This window comes from Xenopus tropicalis, chromosome 10, assembly GCF_000004195.4.
Source record: "Xenopus tropicalis strain Nigerian chromosome 10, UCB_Xtro_10.0, whole genome shotgun sequence".
Taxonomy (NCBI): domain Eukaryota; kingdom Metazoa; phylum Chordata; class Amphibia; order Anura; family Pipidae; genus Xenopus; species Xenopus tropicalis.
In genome coordinates this window covers 32,872,961-32,897,630 of record NC_030686.2, presented here as the reverse complement: position 1 = coordinate 32,897,630, position 24,670 = coordinate 32,872,961, and the positions used below count along the sequence as shown (strand labels likewise).

The 24,670-nt window shown below is 42.4% G+C and overlaps 2 protein-coding genes across 5 annotated transcripts in view; one reads left to right on the top strand and one right to left on the bottom strand.

Annotated features, from left to right (window-relative positions):
* The window catches only part of tbc1d16 (TBC1 domain family member 16), a 57,263-nt gene extending 55,810 nt beyond the window's left edge, over positions 1-1,453 (bottom strand). The window contains exon 1 of one of the 4 annotated variants that reach the window (XM_012958813.3): positions 1,367-1,453. The gene's annotated coding sequence lies outside the window, so the exon portion shown is untranslated. 4 annotated transcript variants of the gene reach the window in all.
* Positions 1,440-24,670, top strand: part of ccdc40 (coiled-coil domain containing 40) — an 83,745-nt gene continuing 60,514 nt past the window's right edge. The window contains exons 1-15 of the mRNA XM_031894196.1: positions 1,440-1,543; positions 8,152-8,215; positions 9,245-9,416; positions 13,121-13,302; positions 13,932-14,015; positions 15,075-15,294; positions 16,531-16,688; positions 17,190-17,312; positions 17,456-17,577; positions 18,221-18,458; positions 18,610-18,792; positions 19,472-19,717; positions 19,970-20,183; positions 20,929-21,098; positions 21,173-21,264. Of these exons, the coding sequence (XP_031750056.1) occupies positions 1,527-1,543; positions 8,152-8,215; positions 9,245-9,416; positions 13,121-13,302; positions 13,932-14,015; positions 15,075-15,294; positions 16,531-16,688; positions 17,190-17,312; positions 17,456-17,577; positions 18,221-18,458; positions 18,610-18,792; positions 19,472-19,717; positions 19,970-20,183; positions 20,929-21,098; positions 21,173-21,264 (2,285 nt within the window). The 5' untranslated portion in view covers positions 1,440-1,526. The remainder of the gene's footprint in view (positions 1,544-8,151; positions 8,216-9,244; positions 9,417-13,120; positions 13,303-13,931; positions 14,016-15,074; positions 15,295-16,530; positions 16,689-17,189; positions 17,313-17,455; positions 17,578-18,220; positions 18,459-18,609; positions 18,793-19,471; positions 19,718-19,969; positions 20,184-20,928; positions 21,099-21,172; positions 21,265-24,670) is intronic.

Sequence of the window (24,670 nt, the reverse complement as noted above, 5' to 3'; positions counted from 1 at the left end):
TTCTGAGGTCACATTGCTGTAACACAACCGGCTCTTCCATCAGGCATAAGGGAATCAAGGAAACCTACTAGCAGCCATTGTAACAGGAACCAGCTCTTTTAATAGACCATGGGTTTAGCAAAATTGCACATTTAGCAGAGATTTAAAAGAAACTTGCCCTTTCATTAGCAAGGGAAATGTACCTCTCAAGGAGAAAAGGGGTCAACAGGAACCTACCCCCATCTATCAGCCAAATAGTTACAGGAACCTACCCATCTATCAGCCAAATAGTTACAGGAACCTACCCATCTATCAGCCAAATAGTTACCCTTCCAGTACTCAAGAGAACATGTGCATTTAGCTGCTCTTCCATCAGGAAAGGGTTAAGGGACTTACTCTTCTAGCAGATAAAGGGTTAAGGGAAATGTCCCACTCTTGCAGCCAATGAATAGAAGAATATGCCCTTCCAGTAACCTAGCAGGAGCTCCTCATTCAGTAGACATAGAGTTAAGGAATCCGGCAGACAAAGGGTAAAGGGAACATGTCCTTGCTAAAGCCTTATAGCTAAGTGCAACCTACCATTGCAGCAGCCTAAGCCAATGAGGGTTGCCCTTAGGAACCCCCGGTGATGAGGAAGATGTAAGATTTGCGGAGGGCCGCAGCTGGGACACCCCCTGCTGGCACAGACTACAAGGCTGGGAAATATAAAGGAGTCGGGCTACCGACTTGCCAATTGCGCCTATATGTCAGTGGGTGCGCAGTACAGGCAGCTCCCATATGGGAAATCATGTCTCCCACTAATGTTGCAGTGGGAGCTGAGAGTTATAGTTTCCCACGCCCAGAGAGCTTACACATGACAGCAGCCCAGCATGGCTACATGATAACAAGCAGTCACTTAACGGGAATCCCCTCTATCCGTCTCCTACCTGCCTCCAGCTCATGTGCCCTTTGTGCAGCGCTCCCAACTTCTCTCCCCGGGCAGCCACACGGCTCACTGTCCCATCCCCTCTGAGCCAAACGTGTACTGGAGCCAGAGAGCTGGGCGGGGCGCATCCGTGTAACCCCTTAAGCGCCGGCATTCCCCGCCCGGAATTACCAGTCTAACCAAAACACCAGGAGGCTGTATACTAAGATTTCGTACTATGAATTCACTGCATTCCCACGCCTATATCACCAGCTATGGCTTACTGAGGCCCACTCACAACAACATAACCGGCACCGGAATCTGCCTACTGTCAGCGAACATAGCCTGTCATACATACACAGCGTACCCAAGAGGGCGTCAAAATAAGTCCCATGGGACATAACCACTCCCCACAGTAGGGGTGAGGAGAGCATTATACTCAACACCCATGTACATTCTGCAGATTCCCATATTTATACGAACCTGTTTAGTTCCATTCCATACCAAATCCTGATCCATAGCTGTAGCGCACAATCATATCTCCGTTTCACTGTCAGCCCACCCCCATCTCACCCTGCACTATTGGTACGCTCCACCAAAGCGACACTCTCCCGGAAGTTGATAGCGTCGCTTAGCAACAGTTATGTCTGCGAACGGGAGGTAAGTGGGAGCTGTTTCTGCACAGGATGAGATTAGGGTGTTCTTTTCCTTACGTTCTGTGGAAGGTTGGGTTCATTTTTGTGGGCGAACCCTAAATTCTCCTGGGGTACCTGCAGGAGGGTTCTCTGAATTCTGCCTCAGTAGGCTGTGATCCTTGACTGTGTATTGTTTAAAGGGGATCTGCACCCAAAAACTGATTTCATGAAGATGATGGGATTCCTAGGGGCACATTTACTAAGACACGAATCTGAACCGAATTGGAAAAATTCCGATTTGAAAACGAACATTTTGCGACTTTTTCGGGGTTTTTTTGCTATTTTTTCGGCGTCTTTACGACTTTTCGGAAATTGTCGCGACTTTTTCGTTACCAATACGATTCGCGCGAAAAAACGCGAGTTTTTCATAGCCATTCCGAAAGTTGCGCAAAATCTGGCGATTTTTTTTGTAGCGTTAAAACTTGCGCGAAAAGTTGCGCCTTTTTCGTAGCGTTAAAACTTAAAAGGTGCGACGTTTCACGCAAGTTTTAACGCTACGAAAAAATCGCAACTTTTTGCGCAAGTTTTAACGCTACGAAAAATCGCCAGATTTTGTGCAACTTTCGGAATGGCTACGAAAAACTTGCATTTGGGAGCTGAAGTATGCTGGGAAGGAGTCTGGGTGGGAGCTGGAGGATGCTGGGAAGGAGTCTGGGTGGGAGCTGGAGGATGCTGGGAAGGACTCTGTAGGGGAGCTGGAGGATTCTGGTGGGAGCTGGGGGGGAGCCGGAGGATACTTGGGGGGGAAGGTGGGATCTGGAGGATGCTGGCAAGGACTGGGGGGGGGAGAGCTGGAGGATTCTGGTGGGAGCCTTAGGATGCTTGGGTGGGTGGGAGCTGAAGGATGCTGGGAAGGACTCTGGGGGGAGCTGGAGGACGCTGTGGGGGGGGGTAACTGGAGGATGCTGGGGGGCCCTGGCTACCAATTTTTTAGGGGGGCCCTGGCTACCAATGTTATAGGGGGCCCTGGCTACCAATGTTATAGGGGGCCCTACCAATGTCTGTGTATCCTATGTACTGATGTAAGGGGCCATTGGGGGGCGTGGGAGGAGGGGGGCCCAGAAAGTTTTGGTGTGAGGGGCCCCGTGATTTCTGATGGTGGCCCTGAATGTGGCCCCTGAGCCAAAAAGTTTGCCCTGGTATAGAACGTATTTATGGCAAGCCAAAAAACGCTTGCTGAGAATACACTAAAAAATGCCCCTACCTGTACCTGCACCCGAATGAATGGAATATGCTTGGGTGCAGGCACATGTAGCCGATATCCGCCAAAAATGTGAAGTCTTGCATTTTTTCATTGATGTCGGCTACATGTGCCTGCACCCAAGCGTATTCCATTCATAGGCACAGGTAGGGGCATTTTTGAGCGTATAGAGGGTGTATTCTTGGCAAGCATTTTTCGGATTGCTGAGAACATGCCCGTGTGGCATTAGCCTAATCTGCCACTTGGTGAAGTTCACAACCACTGAGGGAAGTGCTTTTTGAATGAGCACTAAATGGTGAGATTTTGCGGGGCAGATTCTCGCAAGCTGAAAAATGCTTGCCAAGAATACACCCTGCTACTGTAAATTTGGCCTACCTTGTGCCTGCGCCTGAATGAATGGAATACGCATGGGTGCAGGCACATGTAGCCGATATCAAATCACATTTTTGGCGAATATCGGCTACATGTGCCTGCACCTGTGTGTATTCAATTCATTAGGGTACAGGCACAGGTAGGGGTATTTTTGAGCGTATGGAGCGTATATATGCTCCATACACTCCTTAGGAATGTGGATCTGAGCCAATCAGCAGGAATCTGACTCATAGGGGCTGATTTACTAATCCACAAACGGTCCGAAGGCGTCCGAATGCGTTTTTTTCGTAATGATCGGTTTTGGATTTTTTCGGAAATTGTCGCGACTTTTTCGTAGCCATTACGAATGTTTTGCAAAATGTTGCGACTTTTTCGTAGCGACAAGCTTTCGCGCCGAGTACGAAAGTTTCGGATTCATTCAAGCTTCATTATGGTGACTTTTCTTGGGCCAGGTTGAAGCTGCAGAGTGCCATTGAGCCCTATGGGAGACTCTCCTTGGGCAGGGTTGGAGCTGCAGAGTGCCATTGAGCCCTATGGGAGACTTTCCTTGGGCCAGGTTGGAGCTGCAGAGTGCCATTGAGCCCTATGGGAGACTCTCCTTGGGCAGGGTTGGAGCTGCAGAGTGCCATTGAGCCCTATGGGAGACTTTCCTTGGGCCGGGTTGGAGCTGCAGAGTGCCATTGAGCCCTATGGGAGACTTTCCTTGGGCCGGGTTGGAGCTGCAGAGTGCCATTGAGTCCTATGGGAGACTTTCCTTGGGCCGGGTTGGAGCTGCAGAGTGCCATTGAGTCCTATGGGAGACTTTCCTTGGGCCGGGTTGGAGCTGCAGAGTGCCATTGAGTCCTATGGGAGACTTTCCTTGGGCCGGGTTGGAGCTGCAGAGTGCCATTGAGCCCTATGGGAGACTTTCCTTGAGCCGGGTTGGAGCTGCAGAGTGCCATTGAGCCCTATGGGAGACTTTCCTTGGGCCGGGTTGGAGCTGCAGAGTGCCATTGAGCCCTATGGGAGACTTTCCTTGGGCCAGGTTGAAGCTGCAGAGTGCCATTGAGCCCTATGGGAGACTTTCCTTGGGCCGGGTTGGAGCTGCAGAGTGCCATTGAGCCCTATGGGAGACTTTCCTTGGGCCGGGTTGGAGCTGCAGAGTGCCATTGAGCCCTATGGGAGACTTTCCTTGGGCCAGGTTGGAGCTGCAGAGTGCCATTGAGCCCTATGGGAGACTTTCCTTGGGCCGGGTTGGAGCTGCAGAGTGCCATTGAGTCCTATGGGAGGCTTCCAAAATCATGCTAAGTCTGAAAGTTTTGCCCGCAGCTTACGAGCGCTCAATACGAAAAAGTCGCAACAAGATACGAGCAAATCGTAACGGCCACGAAAAAGTTGCAACTTTTCGTGCAAGTCGTAATGGTTACGAAAAATTCGCGACAATTTACGAAAAGTCGTAACGGCGGCAAAAAAATCGCAAAAATACGAAAAAGTCGCAAAATGTTCGTTTTCCAATCAGAATTTTTCCAATTCGGATTCGTGGGTTAGTAAATCAGCCCCATAGTCTTACTAACTGAGCATGTTCACTTGGTCTGCATGTCTGTGCAGGAGTGAGGCATTATGGGAACTTTCTTTACACAGCTCAGTGTTTTTTCTTCCTGTTTGCCTTCTGATCCTCTAAACAGGTGAAATATGGGGAGACTTAAGGGCACTATTAAGAGAACTGAAGGTATGCCTGCAGGTTGGGATTAACTATTTATTAGCCTTTCCTTCTCCTTTAATCACAGAATATACAGAATATACACTGCTGACTCATTTATGAACTATGAACAGAAAATATGAGACCATGCATTTCTCAGATAACAAAACTGTTGCTTTTTATATCCAGAGCTGGAGCCCATCATTAACTGACTGGGTAATGATAGCTAAGGTAAATGGCACATAGCCAGTATGCAGACAGATGCTTATTAATGAGGATAGGTATGCTGGTAAATAAACAATGTTATGGACATTGCATGATCAGCAGCCTCCCAGGGTGGCAAATTGAAACAGTGTGCAATAATGGTCTCGTGCTGCCTGTGATTTTAAAGTAATTACTAACACACTGTTCTCATTATTCTGCCTGCACTTCAACATTAACTGCAACTTTGCATACAAGGTGGTGCAAGAGGGAGCGGGGTTTTGCCTTGGTGCAGTGTTGCTTAGCAGCTAATCAGCAATAGTAACACAGTAAGTTAGGTTGAAAAAAGACACATGTCCATGAAGTTCAACCTTTTATGCCTAACTGCTAGTTGATCCAAAGAAAGGCAAAAAAAAACCCTACCGAAACCTCTCCAATTTGGCACAGAGGGGGAACAGATTCCTTCCTGACTCCCCTTATATATTTATACATAGTTATCATATCACGCCTTAAGCTCGTTTTCTCCAATGTAAACTATCCCAATTTGGCCAGGCTTTCCCCATAACTGAGAGTTTCTATACCTTTCACCAGCTTAGTTGCCCTTCTCTGTACCCTCTCTAATTCAATAATTTCCCGATTGAGCACTGGAGACCAAAACTGCACGGCATATGCTAGATGGGGAAGATTAACCCCCTCCTCCAACAAATCTATGCCCCTTTTAATACAGCTCAAAACTTTGTTTGCCCTTGTAGCTGCTGCTGCCTGGCGAAAATGAGTAATATTTTGTTTGGTATTCAACCAAATCTCTTCTTTCTGTTCAAATGATATATATTAACCTCAAACATTTGCAGGAACAAGTCATGCATTGCTATTTATTTTATATTTAGAGGTATACAGTTCACATCAGGTGAATAGTGGTGAGTGAAACTAGCCTGCTTTGCCAAAAAATGTGTGAAACCATGGGAAAAAATTAGCAAAATGGCAGAATTTGGCCAAAATGCATTGGAGTCAATGGAAAGTTTTAATGACATTGCCCTACCTTGTTAGAGAAGCTCCTTTCCACTATATCTAGTATTAATAAATCTAAAGCAACTGGACTTGTTAAGTAATCATTGAAGACGTTTCACTACTCATCCAAGCAGCTTCCACAACTGAAGAAGCTGCTCGGATGAGTAGTGAAACGTCTTCAATGATTACTTAACAAGTCCAGTTGCTTTAGATTTATTAATACTAGATATACCATGACCTGGATGAATGAAAATCTTCATAGTCCTTTCCACTATGTTACAACTGTTCTTCATAGTGCATAGTTGCCAATTAGTTACTAAATATTGGCCGTGCATAGAGTAATCCCTGGTTGTTTTGCTTCTGGTCCACCTCCTATCTGTCCCAATCCCTCCCACCACTCTGTATCACCTCTAACAGTGCCTCCCACCATCCACCATTCTCTGACTGCTTTGGCCACCAATGTCATAATCCTGTCTCCGTTGTCCCTTATGTCACCTATCCACCCCCCCCCCCCCCCGGGCCAGCTCCCTGCTTCCACATCATCGGCCGGTAAAGAGCCAATAAAAAGTTGGCAACCCTACAAACAGGCTGCTTGGACAGCTCCTTAGAAAGACGAAGAAGGCCCAGGAGGGCTCCAGTCTGATTGGTTGATGTAGAAGCATACCTCCCAACTGTCCTGATTTTTGTGGGACAGTCTCAATTTTGACAGCTCAGCCCATATACAGATACAATGTTTCTCAAACTTAATTGAAAAAGAAGCTTTTGGCAGAGAGCCCAGAAAACTTAACAGCCTATACCTGCACTTAGATACAATTGTAACTAATAAGCTAAACTTTCAGCTTAAAGGGCAATTTCACCTTTTTTTTTTTTTTTAGCAAAACTGTAATAACACATAAAAGAAGACCCCAAAACCCCCAGAAATTTGTTCAAACTTGAAATGAACTTTCAAATTGTGTAAAATGGGAGCGGTATTTAGGGGATGTTGTTGCAAAAATGGTCGTGGTCAGAACATTTCTTTTTGTCCCTCTTTGCACTTTTCAAATGTTGGGAGGTATGTAGAAGGCAAGGGGCACATAATAATGACAATGGCTTTTCTCTGCATTTTTTCTGAAATTCCAGAACAGATTTGTGTATATATTTGCACTGGCAAATCTTTGAGTTTCGCTGGGAAACAGGACCAGGCGATAAAAAGTTCACTCATTCCTACATTTAAGTTATTCTCCTGTTTAGACATTAGACACTTTGTTTATAATTTTCCTGGTAATATGACCATAGTTCTCCAGTATGAAGTGCAAGGTTTGAATGTAGAGAATATTTGCACTGCCACACTGCCAAATAAAGGGATTTATACCAAACAAGTATTGATTTAGTGAGCAATTAATGTTTTTCTAGTGAGGTAAAACAGTTCTACTGCGCTATCTTGTCTGACAGACTCTTTAGAAAAGTCTCCAGCATTCTTCCCATTGCTTTACTTGGCCACAAGATGTCACTTTTTGACTATTGTTTTTGATGGTTTACACTGTAGGAGAAATGACAGGTGCTTTCATACCTATGAATAAAAATACATAAAAGTCACTAAGACCCCCACCTGGTGCCAAAGACTTTATACCAATGGCAATCTGTGGGTTCAGGCAAATGCCAAAGGGGCTGCTGTAAGATCCCATAGACAGTCACTATTTATTGGGCTGGTGGGGGGCTTGTTGGGCCTCTGTGTACTTGAAATGCCAGGGCCTATTTTGGATCCCAGGCCAGACCTGGCTTAAGTTATTCCAAGTAAAATCTACTATTTAATATTACAAGTTACATGGCAACCACTGGGTTTTTCTCTTTAATAATAACACAATACCTTGTATCTGATGGCAACTAATAGTCCCGAAACAAATAGACAAGAATTAGCACTATAAAAACAATTTATTTCAGCACTCGGACCCCTCCTCCAAAACAAAGGGATTTGGGGGAGGGGTTTCATTACATTAATTTGGAAACTAAATAGCTCCTTTTTATTGTTTATCTTAGAATTGCTTATAAATGCTGACTGTTTATTATAGATATGGAATTAATATGCTATAATAATGGAAAGAAAAATAAAATATTGTGTACTGATGTTCCTTAGCCCTAGATCTGGAGCAGAAGATGTCCCTGATACAGAAGAGAAGCCACAGGCCACAAATAATGCGGTAAGTAGGCTCAGGTTTATATACAGAGCTGCAGATATTTAAGGAATACTGTCATGGGAGACGCATCAGGTAGAATTTCTCCAGCAGAATTCTGTACTGTAATCTGTTTTTCAAAAACGCAAACAGATTTTTTTATACTGTATTTAATTTTGAAATTTCACATGGGGCTAGCCATATTCTTCATTTCCCAGGGTGCCACAGCCATGTGACCTGTGCTCTGATAAACTTAAGGGCTCTGGCACACGGGGAGATTAGTCGCCCGCGGCAAAACTCCCTGTTCGCGGGCGACTAATCTCCCCGAGTTGCCTACCCCTGCCATCCCACCGGCGAAAATGTAAGTCGCCGGCGGGATGGCAGACGCGGCGGGGTGATTTGCGTGAAATCGCGCCGCCGCAATTTAAATTTTTATTCTTGAACCAATAAACATATACTTTTTAGTTTTTAGAAATATTGGTGTGTAGGCGCCATCTCAGGTCACTGTGCCTGATCTTGTGCTATCAGAAAGAGCCAGTACTTCACCATACATTTGCTTTCAGATAAGTTATTCTTTCTCCTACTTAATGTGCCTGGAGGAGTCATGGTTGGACTTGGTGTTATTCTCAAATCTACTACGAGGTGGGGCATGGAGGCATTTTTAGCAATGCAGGTGTCAAGGAGCTTTCTACTTGTTCTGCTGATCTGCTGTTGGGGGGGCAAAAGGAGGGGGGTAGCATCACTCTAACTTGCAGCGCAGCAGTAAAGTGTGACTGAAATTTATCAGAGCACAAGTCACATGGCGGAAAAATAAGAATATGGCTAGCCCACGTAAAATTTCAAAATGAAATATAATCCCAACATTTATTTCATCAGTTGCTGCATTTGTGCACTATTCATCAGAAAAACATGGGCAGGGGGCACTGGCGTTCAGTGGAAGTACACAGAAGTAAAAAGACGTTCCCTGTTTGGGCTTTGCAAAGTATATAATGAGACACTCCCCATTCACCCTTCATTGTGACTGTTTTGTTAACAGAAGTCCATTCTTCTTAACAGGCTGCAAGTGAAGACATATCTGTTGCAGAAGGAGAACAACCTCTTTCACCAAAAGCTTCTGACACAGATGAGGCAATGATTACCAGCAGTCACAGTGCGGTCCCTAACTACTTTGGTGACATTACCCAGAGGTCAGCCCTGTCTCAGGATATGGAGCAACCTGAAGAATCAGGTATGAGGGAATATTTTGGACATGCTTCAATATAGAAAGATGTTATTGCTATAATTTTCCCCACATTTTCGCATTTATTTAGGCATGCCTTTGTAGCAAGTGTAGTGTCTTTTGCAGTCAAGAACTATGTAGGCCTGTTTGTAAGGACTGACACTAAACCCATCAACCAGGCAATTACAGAAAACTGCCCCTGAATGGATACTACCCTTAAAATTAACTTTGTCAATAACATTTTGCAAAATAACATAAAAATGGAATCTTCAAGTTAATTTTGTCTATTGCTTGATGGGGGTCAGTGACCCTGACAACTAGGTAGTATTTTAAGCAGAAAAAGATGTCTGATAATTTAGTTACATAAATGGATAAGGTTGAAAAAAGAGTACATCAAGTTCAACCCTTCCAAGTGAAACCAGCACAGACAAACATTAACAGAATCTGCTATCACAACATCACTAGGAAGGGCATTCCCCAACCTCACTGCCCTCACCGTGAAAAACCACCTACGCTGCTTCAAATGGAAGCTCCATTCCTCTAATCTAAAGGGGGGGCCTCTGGTGCGCTGATTGTTTTTATGGGAAAAAAGAACATCCCCCATCTGCCTATAATCCCCTCTAATGTACTTGTACAGAGTAATCATGTCCCCTCGCAAGCGCCTTTTTTTCCAGAGAAAACAACCCCAACCCTGACAGTCTTACCTCATAGTTTAACCCTTCCATCCCCTTTACCAGTTTAGTTGCAGTCTCTGCACTCTCTACAGCTCATTAATATCATTCTTAAGGACTGGAGCCCAAAACTGCCCCCCATACTCACGGTGAGGCCTTACCAGGGACCTATAAAGAGGCAAAATGATGTTTCATCCCTTGAGTCAATGCCCTTTTATACAAGACATCACTTTATTTGCTTTAGTAGCCACAGAATGACACTGCCTGAAATTAGACAACTTGTTATCTACAAAAAACCCCAGATCCTTCTCAATTAAGGATACCCCCAACTCACTACCATTTAGTGTATAACTTGCATTTATATTATTTCTACCAAAGCGCATAACTTTGAACTTTTTAACATTGAACCTCATTTTCATTTTGCTGCCCAATTTTCCAATATTGTCAAATCGCTCTGCAAAGTGGCAGCATCCTGCAACTTATAGTTTTGCACAATTTAGTGTTGTCAGAAAAATAGAAACAGTACTCTCTATGCCCACCTCCAGGTCATTAATAAACAAGTTATAAAGCAAAGGACCAAGAACTGACCCCTGCAGTACTCCACTAACAACACTGGCCCAATTACCATTTACCACCACTATTTGTAATCTATCCTTCAGCCAGTTCTCTATCCAATTACAAATATTATGTTCTAGGCCAATATTGTTCAATTTTAGCAATAACTTTCTGCACGGTACTGTATCAAATACTTTAGCAAAGTCCAGGTAGATGACATCCACTGCCATCCCAGCATCGAGGTTCCTACTCACCCCCTCATAAAAGGCAACTAAATTAGTCTGGCAAGATCTGTTACGCATAAGCCATGATGGCATAAACTTATAGTATTGTATTTGCAATGTATTCAAGTTCCCTAATAACCCCTTCCACAAGCTTTCCTACCACTGATGTCAGACTAACAGGCCTATAGTTTTCAGACTACATTAGTAATTCGCTAGTCTCTTGGCACCATGCCAGACCTCAATGAATTCTGAAAAATTAAGTAGAGAGGTTTCACTTAATAAAGGCTAACTGTACCACCAATGTAACTAAAAAGGCATAAAGTCTGCTCAGGTGCAGTAAACTTTAGGACGTTTGCTTTTAAACAGGTGACCACCAGAAAAAAGCTACCTGCTGATTGGCTGCCATAGTTAGACCTGTATCAAACTTTGCCACTTTTAATCAAATAAACTCGTTTATTAGAATGTATTAACTGTAAACTTCCACTTTTAGCAAGAAAGGTCAGACACATTAAAAAAGCAGCTAGATACAGCCACATGAGCCTCATAATCCTTCAACCTGTATCCATTGTATTCTTCATTGGGAACTTTTCCATCCTTGTTTACCCAGGTGAAACAGGAGCATGGGCGTCCGCAGAAAATTTTCCAAGGGGGGGCAAGTAAGCTAGTATCATCCTGCAACAGACAAATATATATATATATATATATATATTTTTTTTTTTTTTTTGCAGGATGATACTAGGGGAGGCTAAAGATGGCCCATACACAGACTGACCTACAGCTAATGTGACACTTAGTGGATTCGCTGCTGGCGTAAAAAGTTAACCTCCCAACTACCTCTTGCCGTTCCCACTGACTCCCAGGGATACTGTACAAAAGTGCGGGGGGGGCTTTTTTGTTTTTACCCTAAAATGTTTAGTATGTTAAAGTATTTATACGCGCATTTCTGTGAGGGGATCTGCAAACATTTGTGTTTGTGATCAGGGCTAGTTCGCATTCAAATTCACTTTTATTTTTAATGGTTTTTCAGTTATTTAGCTTTTTGTTCAGCAGCTCTCCATTTGGTATTTCAGCAGCTATCTGGTTGCTAGGGTCTTATTTACCCTAGCAACCAGGTAGTGGTTTAAACAAGAGATGGGAATATGAATAGTTAAGGGGCCTACTTGGAAAAATAAGTAATACAAAATTATAATAATAATAAAATTGTAGCCTCACAGAGCAATATTTTTGGCCCCCATTTGAAATCTGTATAGAGGCAGAACAGAGGCCTGTGTATAGTACCTGGGTATAGTACCTGTGTATAGTGCCTGTGTATAGTACCTGTGTATAGTACCTGGGTATAGTACCTGTGTATAGTGCCTGTGTATAGTACCTGGGTATAGTACCTGTTTATAGTGCCTGTGTATAGTACCTGGGTATAGTACCTGTTTATAGTGCCTGTGTATAGTGCCTGGGTATAGTACCTGGGTATAGTACCTGGGTATAGTACCTGTGTATAGTGCCTGTGTATAGTGCCTGTGTATAGTGCCTGGGTATAGTACCTGCGTATAGTGCCTGGGTATAGTACCTGTGTATAGTGCCTGTGTATAGTGCCTGGGTATAGTGCCTGGGTATAGTGCCTGCGTATAGTGCCTGGGTATAGTGCCTGCGTATAGTGCCTGCGTATAGTGCCTGGGTATAGTGCCTGGGTATAGTGCCTGGGTATAGTGCCTGGGTATAGTGCCTGGGTATAGTGCCTGGGTATAGTGCCTGCGTATAGTGCCTGCGTATAGTGCCTGGGTATAGTGCCTGGGTATAGTGCCTGGGTATAGTGCCTGGGTATAGTACCTGGGTATAGTGCCTGGGTATAGTACCTGGGTATAGTACCTGGGTATAGTACCTGTGTATAGTGCCTGTGTATAGTACCTGTGTATAGTGCCTGTGTATAGTGCCTGTGTATAGTGCCTGTGGGATGAAATCTGCAGCAAAAGTTGAGAGTTGGTTCTCAGGTAAAGTTACAGCTGCAGATTCTTCTTTTCAGTCTTCATTTGTTTCCAGTTTGCAAAATCTCCCGATCCCTGTGTGCATCTGTGCTCTGATTGGTCAATTTTACTGTCTGTCAAGGAAGCTGTGCTCTGATTGGAGAATCCACAAGAAGAAAGATCCAATCGGAGCACAGCAAAAACGGGCTTGAGGAGACAGTGCAGAAAGTAAGGTTTTTTTTGCTACTTTTCCAGGGGGGGGCAAGTGCCCCCTCTTGCCCCCTTCTGTGGACGCCCATGAACAGGAGTGGTGGGGTCATCGTCCTATTCCACTTTTCATCAGTTTGCCATGCAGATGGGAGAGACTGATGATGAGGCAAATAACCAAGATTCAGATGACCCAGTAGGGGAAGAGGAGACAGCTGAAGAGGAAAAGAAAGAATATGATGATAAAGAATCAGAACTGGTTGTCCTGGACCCAGACCATGTAAGAGCAAAACCAAAATCCAGTCTCCTCACTTGGATGAGTTGCCCTAGCTTTTCGCTGGGGTTGAAATGACATTCTTGTTGGTGGAGAATATCTTTATCTGATGAAATTATATAGTTCTTTGTAGTCAATGCATTCTTTAAACATGAAAAGAAGACAGTAAAACTGGCAGTATGTTACCTAATATCAGAATTGGCAGAGATTTCTTTGCTGCTGTGCTACTCTCAGTAGTACATTTGTTGGAAGTTATCACTTCTACACAAAGTGGGCTCTGAGTGTGCTGGCAATTGAGCCAACTTTCATTTTAAAAATATGCCTCTGAGTGTTGCAAGGCATCTTGCAATACTATTAAAATATAATATAGGCAGTCGTCTGCCAGAGGCTTTTTGTATGGTGTAAAACTGTGTTTTTAATTTGCCCATCATACAGTATTACCTTTAAGTCGAATAATCCCAGGTGTATGTAAGTTAGGCTTAATTTAATCAGGAAGAAAATGATATAATGGGTTAAAATGTACCTAGTATAATGTTCCCATAATCATAAAAACCGGTTAACAAAGATATTACATATTATATAGAGAATATATATGGCTCAGAAAACATTTTAATTGTTTACTTTCTTTTCAACAGCCTCTGATGGGAAGATTCCAGACGGCTCTCAAGACCTATCTAACAAAACAGATCAAGAGTCTGGACCTAGAGTTGCGTGAAATGGTACGTGCATGGGAACACTGAATCTATAGCAGAGATATTCACAAATTCATGCACAAATTCAAATGAAGGCTTTATGGGACTCTGGCATTCTATATTGAATATATTTAATGGAGTTGGGGGTGCAGTTAGGAGGTGTTAAGGGTGTCCAGGTATGAGAATACTGCCTTGGGAGTTGTGGTTGCAGAGAATATTTTACTAAGGGGGTTAGGGGGTTGCAGGTATGAATGCATTGCAGTCCGAAGGTGGAGGAATACTAAATCTTTCTAGGGTGCAAGTATGAGAATTCTGTTCCCTAAGAGGAAAAGTACAGTGCAGAAATGAGGCTACAGAATGTTGCTAGAAGAGCAGAGAGCATAGGTTTGAGGATCGCTAGTGGAGTATACTCCCAGTATGGGTTATTGGCTTTCAATAGGGAGTTGGAGGGGGATATAGGGGTTACTGACTTTCTCTAGTTTAGTTGAGGGAGTTGCAGACCTAGAATATTAAATTAATCTCGTGGAATTAATTGAGCAGTTATAAGGGTACTGAAATTTTTAAGTGGAATTTAGGGTTTAGGTATAAGGGTATTGCATCTCTCAATCTAGGGGATAGGAAAGGAGCTTAGAAGGAGTAGAAGAAAGTAAAGACTGAAATTATAAACTATATCTGTAAACCAAGTTTCATAACGTATAGTTAGCTTATGGTCTTTCTAGAAGTGCAGTTGCACCGACACACCCACTACCTCTCCTTTAAAATACACCTAGTCCTTGGTTCAGAGGATCAGCCACCTTGCTATCAGGTCAGCAAAATGTCAAACCAGCACAAAAGAGCAATTTCAAGCGAGTTAACCCACTGCATGGTTTATTAGTAAATGCAATGTTTCGGGTGCTCGGCCCTTCATCAAGCGTGGGGCTTGCAAACATTTCAGGGCAGAACTTCACCTCATTGTTTCTTTTAGAAATGTAAGTAATGAACAAGGAATTGAGGTAACAAAGTTAACACCCATCTGTTCAATAGACCTTGAAACAGTTATCTTACAATTATAACAATTATTATATTATTTATTTTGTGTATTTTTAGACTGAATCCATGAAGAATAATAAGAAAGAGCGTGAGGATCTTGGCATGTTTCTGTATGGGGTGCAGCAGGAACTGGCTCGCCTGCAGATGGGACTTGAAAAGCAGCATGACAAACATTCACATGTCTCTGTCCAACGCCGTCAGAAAGAGGATGAGCTGGAAACAATAAGGAATTTGTACAAGAAGACCCATCAGATCACAGACACAGAGCGCAAGAAAGGTGAGCTACCTACTGTGCTGTATAAAAGCTTATACAATAACAGATCATCGCAGAGACAATGTGTAGCACCACAAGGGGGAACTGTAATGAAGCTTACCTTTCTAGATAAAGAAAAGGTTTAACACGACATACTTCTCTGAAAGGTTTTCAGAACTTAAAGGTCACATATCTAAATTCTAGTTACTGGCCATCTGGCTAGATAAATATATACCATTTTGCACTGTTAAACACTGTTAAATCACTGTTGTGATTGTGAACCATTATTTTTATTTCTTTTTTTAAAGATTTTATTTGACTTTTACGGTGAAGGGAGCAATACCCAAGGGAAAAGGAAGGGTGGAGAGGAGTAAGAGGAGAAAGAAGAGAATAGTTGAGAAAGGTTGAGCTAGGGGGGGAGGTAGAGGTGAGACACACCATTAAACAAGACACACGTTATATCACTAAAATAATTGTAGGTAGTACAGTCTAGCAGGAGATTATAATGTTAAAGGAGAAAGAAAGGCAAAGTCACTTGGGGGTGCCAAAATGTTAGGCACCCCCAAGTGATTTTAATCGCCTACCTTTTACCCCGGGCTGGTGCCCCTGTTAGGAGAGAACAGCACCAGCCCGGGGTAGCAGCAATCGTTTCCCCCTTCCTGGTTCCCTGCAGTAGAGTGAATAGTGGAACTTTAACAGTGATGTCGGCTTTTCACTCTACTGCGCATGCGCCGACCGCTCGCATTTTCGGAAAGGGAAGCTGGAAGGAGGAAGCACTGCTCTCCAGGTACCCCGGGCTGGTGCTGTTTTCTTCAAACAGGGGCACCAGCCCAAGGTACAAGGTAAGCAATTAAAGTCACTTGGGGGTGCCTAACATATTGGCACCCCCAGTGACTTTGCCTTTCCTTCCCCTTTAAGCTTTATGTGATGCCCAAGAGACGGTAGTTTAAATGACAATATACTGGTTAATGCCAGCACAGTTTCTGCATAATGTAACACCCCACACCATCATAGGACATACCCAAATTACATGACACCTAGGTACATCAGAGACAACTAGGTACATTCTAGCTAGCCTGAAATTTGTAACTTTCCTTCTCCTTTAATATAGCACTACTGCTGCAATGTAGCTTACCATCTAAAATTTCTATAACACTTAAAGACAATATGGTTAGTTTTAGCAGGAACCAGTACAGATCCAGTTTCCAACTGTAGATGTTGAATTGTCACTTGATGTACATGAAATCTTCTCTTTTCTAGTATCCTCCATGCAGACAGAGGTAGAAAATTTAGCACTGAGGCTTTTTTATATGGAGAATATGAATCGGGATGTGCGTTCGGACATTAATGTAATGAAACGTGCAGTGCAGAAAGCAGAGATGGAGAGGCTGCAAGCAGAGGTGGAGAAAAAAAAACAGGTACATCAAAATTATAAACCTTTTGCTCTATTACGTTTTACTTGGCAGTGTTTAATTAACATACAATAAAGTTGCAATTTAAACTTGGTCATCCAGTAATGTGGGTTGGACCACAGTTATCTACAACTATCTGCGTGACATAACAAGCAATAGTATACCTGCACTATATTAAACTGTTGAATGGCTCTATATGTGTTTCCTAATCACAGATCTTGAGTAGCAAACACTGATTTATGATCCTTTGAATATCATCTTCGGTAAAATTGGTGGCAGAAAATAAAAAAGTCAGTTCCTGGATCTCTGAAGAATAATAAATCGGTGTCTTACTATCTACATTTGCAGGCTAGGAAACATAGCTTATATGTTATCATTATTATTCTTTATTTATGTAGCACTATTTTACAATGCTTATAATCATTCCTGAATTTGTGTAAAATAAATTAGCCCAATTTCCATATCTTTTCAATTCTGTACCATTTGCACCTCTCTATCAATCCATAGGATATTTTTGTGGATCGGCTTACCTGTGAGGTGGACCGTCTTCGTGAGCAGATTGCCCTTTATGAAGCCCAAGTCTCTGCACAGAGAGAAGACACTAAGGCTGCAAGGGAGACAGTAGCAGAGGTAGTGTTTATATCCACTCGCTACATGCAGTTCACTGACAAGAATGTATTCCTTTAGTTCTTCAAATTCATGTTTCCAGTTTACTTGCTATGGCAAGTGATATTATTTTCTTCACCTATTTAATTTCATGCACTTATATCTAGGCCTGTATGGAGATTGAGGCCATTGCTGTAGAGAAGAAACAGCTTATTCAGCAGTGGAACAGCAGTCTGATTGGTATGACAAGACGAGATGAAGCCTATGCTGCCATTCAGGAGGCTTTTAGGTATGCCTTTAACAGAAAGTGTTCTAGCAGTCTTCTATTTAAATATACTATTTGTAAACCAAGGATTCCATGATTATGGCCAGGAATAGGCAATGCTAAGTTACCACATAAAATGTACCACACTACCCCACATAGTCAGTGTTTCAATCCATTTAAAAGATGTTTATTTGAGGTAAGGACTTTGCTCAGGCTAGTCAAGTTCTTTCACTGGCATCTCAGCAAACCAATTCTGTAAAGTCCTCACTTTGTTCATAGGGGCATTATTGTGCAGAGGAGAACCTGTCTCAAACTATTGTCACAAATTATTAATATATAATTGTTAAGAATGCCCTTGTATGCTGTTGCCTTAAGTTTTGCATTCACTAAAGCCAAACCCAAACCATGAGAAACTAAACTTTACAGTCACGTTTTGGCAGGTAGGGCTCTCCTGGCATCTGCCATAACCCACACTAATCTGTCCTACTGTTAGAGAGACTAGTCTGCCATGATTCTATTGAGAATTATACAAAGGCTAAAGGCTGTGGCCTTTAGATCACTCCAGCCAGTGATTTGCATTGAGCATAGTGATGTTAGACTACACACACATGAATATACATTTAGATACTGTCCATGCACTCCTTCTTACACAATCTTTTTCCCAAAGTCTTGCTCAACAGGAACTCCTCTCTATAGACGCTGAGATTGAAGGCTGTAAGAAGACAATTACAAAGGAGGAGGAGAGAAATGAGCAGCTAATGTTGAACCGTGCAGAAAGTGATGCCGCTATGAGCAAGAAACAGGTCGCTCAGTCTCTTACTAAGCAGGAGGCATTGCGCCTGGAGTTCAGCACATATGCACGTACATTGCAGGAGACTGAGCAAGCGATAAATAGGGTCGCTGTTGTAAGTGCTTTTAAGATTTTTTTGGTGTCCGTATTCATCTGGAAAGGATTATACATGGCTCCTTGTCATTTTGTTGCATAAACTTTCCTTTGGCAAAATAATTGGTCAAATAATTTTACTCTACAAAATATTTCCTTTGTCTATGTTTAAGGAGCGGTCTGGGTATGTGAATGAAATCACAGCTATGCAGAAAAAAATTGAGAAAGAATCTCAGGTGAAAGTGAACCTCGAAGCACAGATATTGGCAAAGCTGCAAGAGAAGATGACATCTGACAAGGCAGCCAAATATTCCTCTCTCCTTGCAGCCAAGCTGCAAAAGCAAACGCTAGAATTGGTACGTAAGGTTTATGAAATATATGGGCAGTATCAGAGATGACATTTTTGAATGATGTAGATCTTGCAACCCTAAAGGTGGCAATACACGGGCCAATTCTAGCTGCTGATATCGGTCCCTTAGACCGTTTTGGCAGCTTATCTGCCCATGTACGGGCAGGAATGACGGGTCTGCCCGACCAACATCTGGCCTGAAATCAGGCAGATCTCAATGGGGCAGGTTTGAAAATTAGTCGGATTGTGGACCTCATTGGCTCGTTGATGCAGTCCCTGAACCGATGGACACCTATACCTGTAGTTATAATTAGCCTGATATCGCCCCACCCGTAGGTGGGGATATCGGAAGAAGATCCGATCGCTTGACGACCTCACCAAGTGAGCAGATCTTAGCATGTATGCCCACCTTAAGACAATCTGTATGTGTTATTAATTATCTACCTATAGCGACCAAGCCTTATCTCATTCTCTTTGGTGGAGCCAACCAGGTTACATTTTTTATTCTATTGGAGAGAGACAAAATTCATTGTTAGTTGCTAATTGTGGATGCCCTGTCTTTTCTTAAGACCTGCTGACAAATAGGCTCAAAAAATGTTATTGTGTGTGTTTATATAAACTATCCTTATTCCCATAAAATTCAAATGTGACTTTATAACAAATGTTTGCATCCACCAATCCCACAGGAAATTAATTGTTCAAAGGTAGAAAATGAAACAGCTCAGATCTCTCTGGAGATCAACCACAGCTTGTCACGTATGAAAGCTCTGCAGAAGACTCTGGTTGACTTGGACAAAAACATTGAAGACACCAATGATCTGATTTCCCAAAGTCAGAATGAGATAACCAAACGTACACTGGCAATTGAGAGGAAACAAGCCACCATTAATTTATTCAGCAAGCAAATAGAAGCCACCATCGCACAGACTGGGGTAAGTGAAAAATAGTTTTTTCTCATCCTTTCTAGAATCTATAAATCTGAAAAGGTTAATAAACTATACAGTTTTCTTAACTCTATGAACAGTATTTTTTACCTGGCAGTATGTTGTACAGCATGTTGTGATTTTTTTGAGCTAAGCCAAGAAACTTACTGCAAGAAAGTTTCCAAAAATGATCTTTAGGGTAGCAATATGGCTCCAATAAGGGCACAGCCTCACTGTTGTACTGACCCTTCCATTTTACAGGGGAAAGAAGTGGGACCATTGGAAATCCAAATCACTGCATTGACCAAGCAGATCGATGAATGCAACTCAGAGATCATGTCACTCCAGCAGTACTGGCTGCGACTACAGACTGAGATGGTGAATCTAACCAAGCAAAGGGAAGAACAGGATGCGTCTGTGGAAATGCTGAGGAGAGAACTTACTATCCTACAGCAGAAGAAAATTCGTACTGAAAGTAAGTTGTGCCACAAAAGATCACATCCCTATATGTACAGATTAGTACCACATGACACTCAAAAATAACAAACATACATGGATATAGACATGGCTTACTGTGGAATAAGTGCAGTTCTCTACCGCAGACTCTTTTAGGCTTCTATTGTACTCCACTGCTTAGTTCACTGGGTGTCTCACAGCCCGCTTGTTATTGATAATGCTTGGCTTCAAAGATGGCAGCCGCAATGAACAAGAAATGTATTAAAAGATCCACACCTGTTATAAACATATTTAATAATCTCAGCTGTCAATCATTTTGTGTAAGTGTAAGTAACATGTATTTTGTTCCACTCAAAATAGGATTTGGATTGTTTCTTAGGGTGACAGGTCCCCTTTAAAAAGGTGTCTAGTAACATGCTTCCAATCTTGTATTGCTTTCCTATGCCTGTTCTCTGCCATTTTTATTTCTGTTGTTCTAGGCATGCCCCCAGCAATTTCACACCATCATTTATCAAAATCATATCTCCAAGCCATTATATTTTGCTTGGATTTTAACTCTAAACTAAAATGATAGGATGGAATAATATGTGGAGGACAAAACACAATCTGCAACCAGAATTAGAAACACCATTTTAGTAGCAAGGAAAAACTTTAAAATAGAAATACACAAGAAGGGGCAAACATGAAAAAAATGGATCATCCTGACACAGTATTGAATAGTGTGTTCATAATATGACAGCTCTATAACATTAACTTTTCTGCAGATGAAATAGAGCAAGAAAAGAACGAACAAAAAGATATTGAACATCATATGAGGAACCTGAAAAATGACATGGTTCGGCTCAACATGCTGCTTAGCAAGAATAGCAGCACTAAAGAACAGCTCCAGCAGAACAACCAGCTGATGGAAAGCGAGTTCATGCGCTCGCTTCGTGTAAGTGCTAACTAGGGATCCTTCCTTCTGGATGCCTTATGGCAAAAGGTAATTGTCCTATGTCTGCATTTCAGGAGGCAGAAAGGGAGTCTATAGAGATGCAGGAAAATCTACGAAACCTTCAAGAAGAGAAGGAAAGAATTCTTCACAGCCTTGTTGAAACAGAGTGAGTTTATTGCTTGAAAGCCATTGGGACTGCATTTTGGTTTTTACAAAGAGAAAAGGCAGAATATCTTCACTACAAGTAGAGATGGCAAACATACATATATGCAAACACACAGATCTAATCTGGCCGGTTGAAATATATATTTTCCAAGGTATCTGTACACTTGTCTTTCCAACATCTCATTCCATAATCGAGGGTATAAATATATTTAGTCTGCCCTTTGATGTTTTAACCTTCTAATCCTTCGGAAAGGCATACTACTAGGTGTATATTGTTAAAGGGGTTTGCTGTAATTAAGAAAGGAGAGCATAAATATGGTTGAGCACTCATTATGGTCTATCAGGCCTGGTGTTCCAGTTCTTTGCACAAGGTGTTCTTTTGGGTTTCAACAGGACTCTGTGTAGGCAAATTAGGAAGCCTGAGAATGTAATTGTACACTGTAGTATTATGGCTTGCTTTCACTAGAACCAGGGGGCAGTAGACTATTAAAAACAGCTCAGACCATTATTATTGCATTGCATATTCTGGAAGGTATTGTTTCTTGGTATCTGAGAAACACAGGCCTTTCCATTACGTTCTAGATGGTGGGACACGACTCATGTCTTTATAGGAAGCATTTACACTGCGTTGTAGTCAAATGGAAGCAATCTTTACACTACTCTAACCTTCTCTTGGCATTGCATTTGGCAGTGTTAGGCTTGTGTGTGGCAGCTCATCCATTAAAAAACATGGTTACAAAGAAGTTCATGTGCTGTTACTATTATAACATCCAGGGACAGTTTGGAACTTAGCAGTGTGTAAAACATCTAAGTAGAATTTTAGAAAGGCTATCTAGATATTTTAGGCCGCATAGTGTGTCTTTATACTGTTGGCAATACAGTAGAACCCCAAATTGTACCCCAATCTACAGCCCAATAGATGATAAATCAAAAGTTGTAATAAGTCTACACATTCCATGCATCCAGACTTGATGGTATCCACAAAAATCCCCATGATTATCTGTAACCCTTTCTTGGCACACTCACTTAATTTGGGCTGTATATACAGATTTTTGTGTTCTCTGTGAAATATAGATACTGGGAGCTGGGAAACAGCGCATTGCCTCCACCTAGTGGACACTGAGGAGCACACCTCAAGGGACTTTCCACTAGGAATAATCACACACAGTTTTGCTGCAATACAAAACTTTATATTTTGAAATATAAGGTAGAACAGCTTTAGGGATAATTGATAATCCTGTCCTGAGGAACTTGTGTAGTCTATCCACTGCTGGCACCACCTCTGTAGGTGCCCAGTCCCAACTTGGATGCTGATAGACCCCAACCCTTAACTCAGTTTAGTCCCCCCAGGTAGCGCTACCTGCCCCAGAGTACCTTGCCCGTTGAAAAGGGTGGCTGCTCCCACGTAGCAGGTAAATGGGCAATACCTGTTCACTCCAGTGGACACACACAGAGGACTTTATACTCCCTGGCAGCCCAGCAGACTTTTATTCTTTCAAATCTGAACACACCACACTCTGTACTGGCTGCTCACTCTGAATCTCTCTCTCTGCACTGGCAAACAACAGCAGGGGCTCCCTTTATAAACTTCTGGGCCCGCCCCTAGATTTTTGGCTCCAAACCTTATGCACACCTCTCCCAGACATGCACTGGGGCATCCAGCCAATCAGGTCCTTCCCCAGGCTGTAGCTATGCTTGATGATGTCACAGACTGAGAAACAGGGGTCAGGGTTCTCTGATCCCCTACATATCCATTCACTGAATGTTACCACACGTGTAAATAAAAGGAAGTTATATTCCTACATTTCTGTTTGTAAAGGCATCAGATCATGTTGTGGGAAAGAAGATCCAGCTGGCAAAGGAAATGCGAAATGCAGTGGACTCTGAGATTGGGCAGGGTGACATACAAGCAATGAAAGCTGAGATACATAGAATGCAGGTACAAATGAAGTGGGAGTTTGGCAGAAATGAGAGAGCAGAGGATTTGGGGTTTGAATTGTATTTATTAAGTAATTTTGTTGCAATACGTGGTATGTACAGATAAGACACTCGCAGCTAATGAAACAACAAGAGAAGATGATTTGTGACATGGAGGCTGTGGTATCTCGAAGGGAAACGATTGCAAGGAGGGGACAAGGACAAAGTGAGAAGAAATAAGAAGCAGTTAACCGTCAGTGACTTTCGTAGGAAACTACAAGACTTAAGGAAAAAAATAAAAGAAATTCAGAAAGTGAGTATTGAATTCGAAATCCCTAATAATAGCACGGCTCTTTGTTATGTTCTCATCTTACAGAGGTGATATATTGATATATGCTTTCAGAGCTGTACACACAGCTCAATGCAACCCTTGTCTGCCGTGGGTGGAGTATTGGGTGAGACCACTGATTAGTTTGTGTTGTACTACACAGAACACAGAAGAGTGCACAGACACCATTGCTGACCTAGAAGACACTCAGGAGTCACTCACTGCAGCCATTGCTGAGAAACAGCACAATATCTCCACTATGAAACAGGATTTTAGTTCCACGGCGGCTGAAATAGAACAGCTGCAGGAAAAAAAACGACAGGTAACACTTTTAGAGACTCTTTTCCAGTAGAATGGGTGATCAGCATATATGGTATGTGGGTATATATATTTCACCTTGGCAATTGTACTAAGCAGAACCTGCCTTTCTGTTCCTAATATAACAGAACCTGTTGCAAATCGTGTCCTACAGACCCCGCCTGAAGCACCTGCAGGCTGTGAAAGATGGAAATATAAACCTCTTTGCAGCACATGGCAAGCACTGGAGGCAGAGCAAGCACAAACAGAGAGCCGCATACACACAATCAGCACCATAATCCACCAAATTCAGCAAGAGTACCCACAGTTCCAGAGTGACCTGCACAGCATCAGTCTGGCTTTTGAAGCACACACAGGATCCCAGACTGATACATCCGAGAGGGCACCTTGACTAAACACTGACAAACAAAGAAATGATCTCTTAATAGAATTTAACTAATATCATAGTAAAATACAAAGTATAGCTCACTCTTTGCTTTTTTTAGCACTGGCTAGTAAAATCTCTTATTGAATACTGCATATCACTATAGTTTATATAAATAAGCTGCTGTGTAGCTGGGGGGCAGCCATTCTAACTGGAGAAAAGAACAGGTTACATAGCAGTTAACAGACAACTCTATAAAATCCCATAGTGTTTTACTGGACTTATCTGTTATCTGCTATGTAACCTGTGCCATTCAGCCCTATTTCAGTTTAAATACTGTAGCTACCCTCTATAGTTACACAGCAGCTTTGATTACACAAGATATAGTTTTCTTTCTTTCACACCAGTTTAACCAGTGCAGGGCGACCCTACATAATATTTTAATTACTTTAATACACTCATTTTTTGTGTTTCTTTTAA